The following is a 6,461-nucleotide window of genomic DNA, read 5'->3' as shown; positions in this document are numbered from 1 at the left end:
ATATATATATATATATATATATATATATATATATATATATATATATATATATGTGTGTGTAGAAACTATGACATTTCTGACACTTTAATCTCACTCAGATTAGCTGTTATCTTGTCAATACGGTCAGGAGTGAATGCTGTTTTTCCAGAACGCGGTCATTCAAAGAGTTATCTGCAAAGATAGAGTAATAATTTATAATTTAACCTTCCCATAAAACCCTACTTCAAAAGGTCTGAACTTTCTCTCTAACCCTTCATCAAGACCAGGTATATAAAATACTTTCCTTCACAAAAGATAACACATTTATAAGGGCTTTTCATAAAGTTTACAATCATTTATCATACCTTGGAAAGCAGATAGCTAACCGTTACACTTCAGACTTGAAGTGCTTGATGCATCTATGAAAAACTCTGTTAGAAGAGTTTCAGATTCCCTAAAAAAAAAAAATCCTCATATACATTGTTTTATTGCAGAGTAAACAGGATCATCATGTCCAGTTTCATAAAGTTCCCTCATGGCATAAAAACCACTGAAACCAGTTGAGCCTGCACATACACAGAAAAGATCAAATCAGTTATTTAGATTAGATCACAATTGAAAATCTTAATTTAAATGACTGTATTCATCCTTCAGTATATTGGTATAGGATTTAGCATTTATCTGTAGATATTTACACAGATGCAAATTCATGCATACCCTCATGCTAACATAAAGATGTTTTTGTTCATTGAGGCTCAGAAGAAAAAACTGAACATAAATCATTAGGCCGGATGAAGAAGTAAATTCTGCAGAGCAAGTAGATGAAACTGAGTCTTTGCTTATGTGTTTCTGTGTCACTGTTTCTCCACAACAACTTTCCTCTACTAAACTCTGTTAAAAAATAATAATTAAAAAAAAGACAGGAATGTGCAGCACTTGCATCATATTGGACTTGCCACAACAATTTGCAAAATAGGCTCAAAATAAGCTTTTTCTTTATGTTACATGTAACAAATTCAGCTCAAAAGCAAAGTAAAAGTTTAAATTTTACAATACAAAGAGAAAAGAAAACTGAAAGCATTTTTTTTTATCCGATTAAACACTTCAAATACACAATTGGGCCAAAATGGGACGTAATTATGCTTTTTTATGTTGCATGTAGAAGCAGAGAAAATGTCCATTTGTGGTTGGTGAAAACTAAGTAGTGGAAGTGTTGCTCATTTGATTTCTTCTAAATACATTATCATTTGTTTCTTCATACAGCAGCTAGGTAAATGCTCTTCTCATGAATTCAAACTACACTGAACCAAAGTATAAACGCGACACATTTGATTTTGTTCCCTTTTTTATAAGATGAACTCAAAGATCTGAGACTTTTCTACGTACACAATAGGCCCTTTTCTTTTAGTGCTAGTGAGCACTTTTCCTTTGACGAGATAATCCATCCACCTCACACATGTGGCATATCAAGATTTTGATAAGACAGCATGATTGTTGCACAGGTGTGTCTTAGGCTGGCCACAATAAAAGGCCGCTCTAAACTGTGCAGTTTTATCTCACAGCACAACGCCACAGATGTTGCAAGTTTTGAGGGAGTGTGTAGTTGGCATGCTGACTGCAGGAATGTCCACCAGAACTGTTGCTGGTAAATTGAATTGTCATTTCTCAACCATAAGCCATCTCCAAAGGTGTTTCAGAGAATTTGGCAGTACAGTCAATCGGCCTCACAGCAGCAGACCACGTGTAACCACATCAGCCCAGGACCTCCACGTCCAGCATCTTCACCTCCAAGATCGTCTGAGACCAGCCACTCAACAATCAGTTTGCATAACTGAATAATTTCTGCACAAATTGTCAGAAACCATCTCAGGGAAGCTCATCTGCATGCTTGTCGTCCTCATCGGGGTCTCCACCTGACTGTAGTTTGTTGTCGTAACCAACTTGAGTTGGTAAAAGGTCACATTCGATGTTGCATGGCACGTTGGAGAGGTGTTCTCTTCATGGATGAATCCCAGTTTTCACTGTACAGGACCAATGGCAGACACGTAATGTGTCGTATGGGAGAGTGGTTTGCTGATAGCGTTGTGAATCAAGTGGCACATGGTGGTGGTGGGGTTATGGTATGGGCAGACATATGTTATGGACACAGATGCATTTTATTGATGGCATTCTGAATGCACAGAAATACCATGACAAGATCCTGAGGCCCATTGTTGTGCCATTCATCCACAACCATCACCTCATGTTGGAGCAATAATGTACAACCCCATATTGCAAGGATCTGTACACAATTCCTAGAAACTGAAAACATCCCAGTTCTTGAATGGCCAGCATACTCTCTGGACATGCCACCCATTAAGCTCGTTTGGGATGCTCTAAATCAGCCTTTATGGCAACGTTCCAGTCCCTGACAATATCCATCAGCTTCACACCGCCATTGAAGAGGAGTGGTCCAATGTTCCACAGGCCACAATCAACAACCTGATCAACTCTATATGCCATACCATACCATTTTATTTATAAAGCACTTTAAACAGCGACAGGGCCAACCAAAGTGCTGTACAAACAGAAACAAGCAGGCGAAGCACACAGCAACACATAACATAAAATCAAAATATAGAAACAAAATAATAGCAGATAATAACATGATGACTAACACAGTGTGATGCATACAGGATCAACACAAATCATACCGTGTTGAAAACCAGGGAATAGTAGTGGTAGTATATGAAGTGGCACACAATGAAGTATATGTTGCACTGCATGAGGCAAATGGTAGTCACATCAGATAGATTGTTTTTATGACCCCCCAAAACATTAAAATTAAACTGCACAGTTTAGAGTGGCCTTTTATTGCGGTCAGCCTAAGACACACCTGTGCAATAATCATGCTGTCTGATCAGCATCTTGATATGCCACACCTGGGAGGGGGATGGATTATCTCGGCAAAGGAGAAGTGCTCACTAACACAGATTTACACACATTTGTGAACAATGAGAGAAAAATAACTTTTGTGTACATGGAAAAAGTCTTAGATCTTTGAGTTCAGCTCATGAAAACCCTTTTTTTTTTCAGCGTATAACTTTGTTTTTACTCTATTTCACTTTTTTCCACAGAAATGGAACAAATCTGACTGAGTAAGTTGTGACTTTTCACAAAGTGAAGTCATTCGGTAGCTCTGAAGCAGCATGTTTGTGGGTGTTGTTGCAGCATGAACAAATCAAACTGAGGTGTCGGTGAAATCTTATTTAGACCTTGTTAAATTGTAGTTTCCGTATTTTGTCCTTAAAGCCCGACTGCTTCTTTCTTATCGCTCGTTTTATTGTAGGGCTCTTCGTTTACGATCAAACTGAAGAAAGAAATGAAAAGTCCATGAAGACATCCTGCGCTGCATTCTGAAGACGACAGCTGAAGCAGGAAGGCGAAGATAAAAGAAAGTCAACTCAGCTACATACTGAGCTAAAATTAGGCGACACAGCAGCATATCTTGAACTTTGACTACGACCTTTGCGCTGAAGGTTAAAAGGAGGTGTTGAACTTCTCTGTATATTTGTGGTGTTCAGTTTCAACTCTATTAGCATTTCTTGATGCAAACTCACAATGAATGAGTTTTTCTGAATGTAAATTAAATAATGATTAAAACTTTTTTTTTCCAATTTGTTTTTATAGTTTGTTCAACAGAAATTAAACATATGCACTGTTTCTTTTCATCTATCACTAGCAATAAAAATTAGATTTTTTTTTTTTTGTCCAAAAGTGTAAATTTTCTTTGTACCATATTTTTAAGTCAACAGTTTTCTTGTGAGCCACATCAACGGGGGTGGGTTTACTCCCAGCTACTCCACACATTTTTATGCCTTCTTTTTTTATTGTCAACAAGTTGTAAATTACTCCTGCAGGCTTCATCTGAGACGTACTAAATACCACCTGTGTAGCTCTGATGAAATCACCTGACTCCTACAGACCAACATACAGTAAGAGTCAACAAGAACGTTCCCCTCTTTCCTGTTTCCCGTGCTTTTTAGACGTACCGGGGAAAAATCTTGCACTACATTCCCTAAGTTTGCAGTTTAATAAGATTTTTGTATTTTTTGCCAGACAGGCACCTGTTGTGATGCATTTGATGTTTTGTGCTGCAGACCCGTTAACTTGTAATTACTGAGATGAACGATGACTTGATTTGTGTTTATTAGTATGAGTCACCACCTTAATATAAGATAGCGTGACAAGGTGTGTTTATATAAAACCTGCAAAGAATCCCACAATAAAAAAAAACCTGTTGTCTTACATAGCAGAGTAGCGTGCTGTGTTTTGCTGCTTATCTACTGATTAAACTTTGCTATTTATGAACAAAAGTTCCCCATCTCTTAGCGTTCTCTAAACACGTTTAATTAAACTGAAATAAAAGTGCCTCCAGCTGTACAGCTCTTTTATGTTTACTGTATTAACATCAGGCACATGTCATAAAACACTAATTAAAGAAACGTATCTACGATCTTGCAGTCATTGTGTCTGCCTTGAGGTCGGGTGTCACGTTGTCATAAACTGCAACAATAGTTCAGAGGCCATGTTTGCTGATATGAACGTGAACGTTAGAATTGTTACTGAAATACCTTGAGGATGAATATATGAGTAAGCGCTCTTATTTTATTTGGGTGGGACATTTTAACAAAAATGTTGGCACCTTATTTGAGCAGAGGCAACTTGTATTTACTTGTAGGGATATATTAAACAGGTTATTAGCAGAAGTTCATGTGATTTTATTTTCTCTTATGTTTTTTTTCCAGTAAAAATGTTTTTTTTGAGGATACAAAATGTATTCCTTGTGTATTTGTGACTGTATCAATTCTGTGACATGTAGGGCAAGTTAACTTGCTTTAACTTAGGGGATAATTCATGTTTTTAGAGAGATTGTTTGTGAAATTGTTATGAGCAATTAACCTGTTGTGAGTAGCTTTTTTTAATTTGGAGAGTCCAATTCTGACCTGATTGCTGAGCTAACGATAAGTCTTATGAAAACCAGGACTAATTTTAAACTAATTTAGAACAACTCCAATCTCAAAAATTACATATTGGTTTCTTTTTTCCCAAAATTTATAAACCATTGCATTGCCACCAGTTTCACATTGCATGGTGATTCAGTTCACTTCAGTTTATTTATATAGCACCAACTCTCAACAGAAGTCATCTCAGGACACTGAACAGAAACATTCACACGCATAAAAAGCCAATTAGTAAAAGTTCTCTATCTAAGGAAGCCAGCAGACTGTGTTGAACCTTCACTTCGTCTCAGTCTCCCAGCCTGAGCAAGCACAAAGGCAACAGTGGAAAGGAAAAACTCCCTTTTAACAGGAAGAAACCTCCAGCAGAACCAGGATCAGGAAGAGCAGCCGTCTGCTTCGACCGGCTGAGTTTGAAAGGACAGGAAGGAGAAACGAATGACCACAGAATGTCCAGGTGTAGGTGCAGGTGTACCTCCTATACTGGAAGAAAGACAAAAAGCACATGTGAAGGATAGGAATAATTACAAACACAAAACATGTACAGTATAAGATGGAGCTAGGTTGTTGAGAGCTTTGTAGATTAGAAGTAGAATTTTGAATTCAATTCTGGACTTGACAGGGAGCCAACGGAGAGAAGTTAAAACTGGACAGAGATGATCTCCCACTAACTCCAGTTAAGACTCTGGCAGCAGCATTTTGGATCAACTGAAGACTTTTTAAAGAAGTTTTTGGACACCCAGATAACAAACCATCTCAATAGTCCAGTCTAGATGTGACAAATGCATGAACCAGTTTTTCTGCATCATTTTTCGATAAGTATCCTCTAGAAATGTTATAAGATTCCTGCTGGAAGTGCCACAGCTCGCTGCTGCTATTTGTGCTTGCAAATAATTTTATAATTACATACGAATGACTGTGCAATATGAAATTGATTGCACAGTGAAGGTTTATGAAATAAAACATTCATTCAAGCTTAAATATTTTGTTTTTATTAAAACTGTTTTAACTAGACCAGTATAACTATAATTCATTCACTTAATGAGCTCCTGCTATTTTTTAAATAAAATTTCATCTTATAGATTGTGTTATATTTCGCAAAAACTTGCTTATATTTTCTTTTGCAATTGAACGTTATTCCGACCCACCTTTTTATACGAACAGAAATGACACGTACCGAGCTTTACTCCGAGTGGAGATCTGCACAGGTGGTCTCACAAATTGTGATCTTAAAGATAAGAGAAGAAAAGAAAAAGAGTCATTTGAACCATCCTGATCCATTTTTTTTTTTTTTATCTGGTTTTATCCCACTTTATCAGGTTAAAGAGCATGTGAGACAGAGGCACACAGGAATGTTGATTTAATCTGATAAACAGTTCATTTCACAGGCAGGACAAAGTGTGATAAAATCCTATTTGACTGAACGTCCATCATAATGACTCGTAAATGTTTGTGCTGTGTTACTGACATGTTTTAACCTGT

General features: G+C 37.1%; 1 protein-coding gene across 2 annotated transcripts in view; it reads left to right on the top strand.

Annotated features, from left to right (window-relative positions):
* The window catches only part of pde9ac (phosphodiesterase 9ac), an 18,828-nt gene extending 15,495 nt beyond the window's left edge, over positions 1 to 3,333 (top strand). Inside the window, exons 18-19 of one of the 2 annotated variants that reach the window (XM_037678154.1) lie at positions 3,096 to 3,116; positions 3,308 to 3,333. In XM_037678154.1, coding sequence (XP_037534082.1) covers positions 3,096 to 3,116 — 21 coding nt within the window. In that variant the 3' untranslated portion in view covers positions 3,308 to 3,333. Of the gene's footprint in view, positions 1 to 738; positions 783 to 3,095; positions 3,117 to 3,307 lie in introns of those variants that run through there. The other variant, XM_037678155.1, reaches the window with a different exon arrangement.
* Positions 3,334 to 6,461: the final 3,128 nt, after the last annotated feature.

The sequence above is a fragment of the Nematolebias whitei genome, chromosome 6 (genome assembly GCF_014905685.2).
Source record: "Nematolebias whitei isolate Nwh7 chromosome 6, NemWhi1, whole genome shotgun sequence".
Lineage (NCBI taxonomy): Eukaryota > Metazoa > Chordata > Actinopteri > Cyprinodontiformes > Rivulidae > Nematolebias > Nematolebias whitei.
Note: the sequence above shows the minus strand (reverse complement) of the source record. Positions and strands in the feature narration are given on the sequence as shown.